General features: G+C 52.9%; 1 protein-coding gene across 1 annotated transcript; it reads right to left on the reverse strand.

The window, feature by feature from the left end:
* Nucleotides 1–81: 81 nt before the first annotated feature.
* Nucleotides 82–772, reverse strand: Pmar_PMAR025938 (ATP-dependent RNA helicase, putative; the record flags this gene model as incomplete). The annotated part of the gene is made up of 1 exon (XM_002788390.1): nt 82–772. A coding segment is annotated over one exon (691 nt), but the record flags the coding sequence as incomplete, so codon positions are not given.
* Between the last annotated feature and the right edge of the window lie 230 nt (nt 773–1,002).

Genomic DNA, 1,002 nt, shown 5'->3' on the forward strand with positions numbered 1-1,002 from the left:
CACTTGCACAGAGTAGTCCACAACCTTGGGTGGCATCAAGTGGTAGCCTTGCCAATATACGACCTCTATTTGTTATATTACCCGCCTTATCGAGAGCCCCGGCTTCTCTCAGCATTGACGCTGACAGGACCACACGACGGGTCTCAGGGTCGTGTGGGAGGTTCTTATAGAAAGTGAGGAGCTCATCGAGACCTCTGATAAGGCGACCATTCGAGAGGCAGAGTGACTGCAGCAGAATACCCTCCAGAGGCTCTCGTGCTATATTCGGCTCGAGCTGCTCTGGTAGACCAAAATGGAACATCTTCTCTGGAATCAAGTGGAAGCAAGTACCGCTACACGTACGTCCAGTGCGGCCCCTACGCTGAAGACAGTTGAATTTGCCAGCCCACCACACTTCCAAGTAGTTCTTGCTCTTCTTCACCTTCTGCCGACAGCAGTCTATAACGTATCTCAAGTCGGGGATGGTCAAACTTGTTTCGGCAACATTAGTCGCCAGCACGCACTTTATCCTAGGGCCATCAACACTCTCCAGCCGCTTGAAAAGCCGACTTGCATGCTGCCCTGCAGTGACCCTATGGAAGGGTATGAACAAGTAGTGTTGTCTGAAGGTCTCAGCGCACGGCGAAGATTTTAAAAGATACCTCATGAGTTTCGAGATAGAGCCCATACCCGGCAAGAAAATGAGCACCGCACAATACCGTTTCTCGTTCTCCTCCTCCTCAGGGTGGTACATTGCCTCCATCTTGTCGGTCCAGTCATCGATTATCCACATGAGCAAACTCTCGATCAACTCTGTGGGTATCCGGCGGGGCTCCAAGGCCGGCGAGCCCAACGCTTGCTGAACCAACTCATCGTTGTCGTAATTGGTGAGTCCAGCTTCTGAAGCCTTCTGGAAGATCTGAGCATCGTCGAGCGCCAGAGTAGCCCAGTGGCTCACACGGTCCCCACGTCAGCGGCCGGGTTCATCTTGGTGTAGACCGGGGGTTCAAATCCCAGCAGCTT

The sequence above is a fragment of the Perkinsus marinus genome (assembly GCF_000006405.1).
Source record: "Perkinsus marinus ATCC 50983 genomic scaffold scf_1104296928182, whole genome shotgun sequence".
Taxonomy (NCBI): Eukaryota; Perkinsozoa; order Perkinsida; family Perkinsidae; genus Perkinsus; species Perkinsus marinus.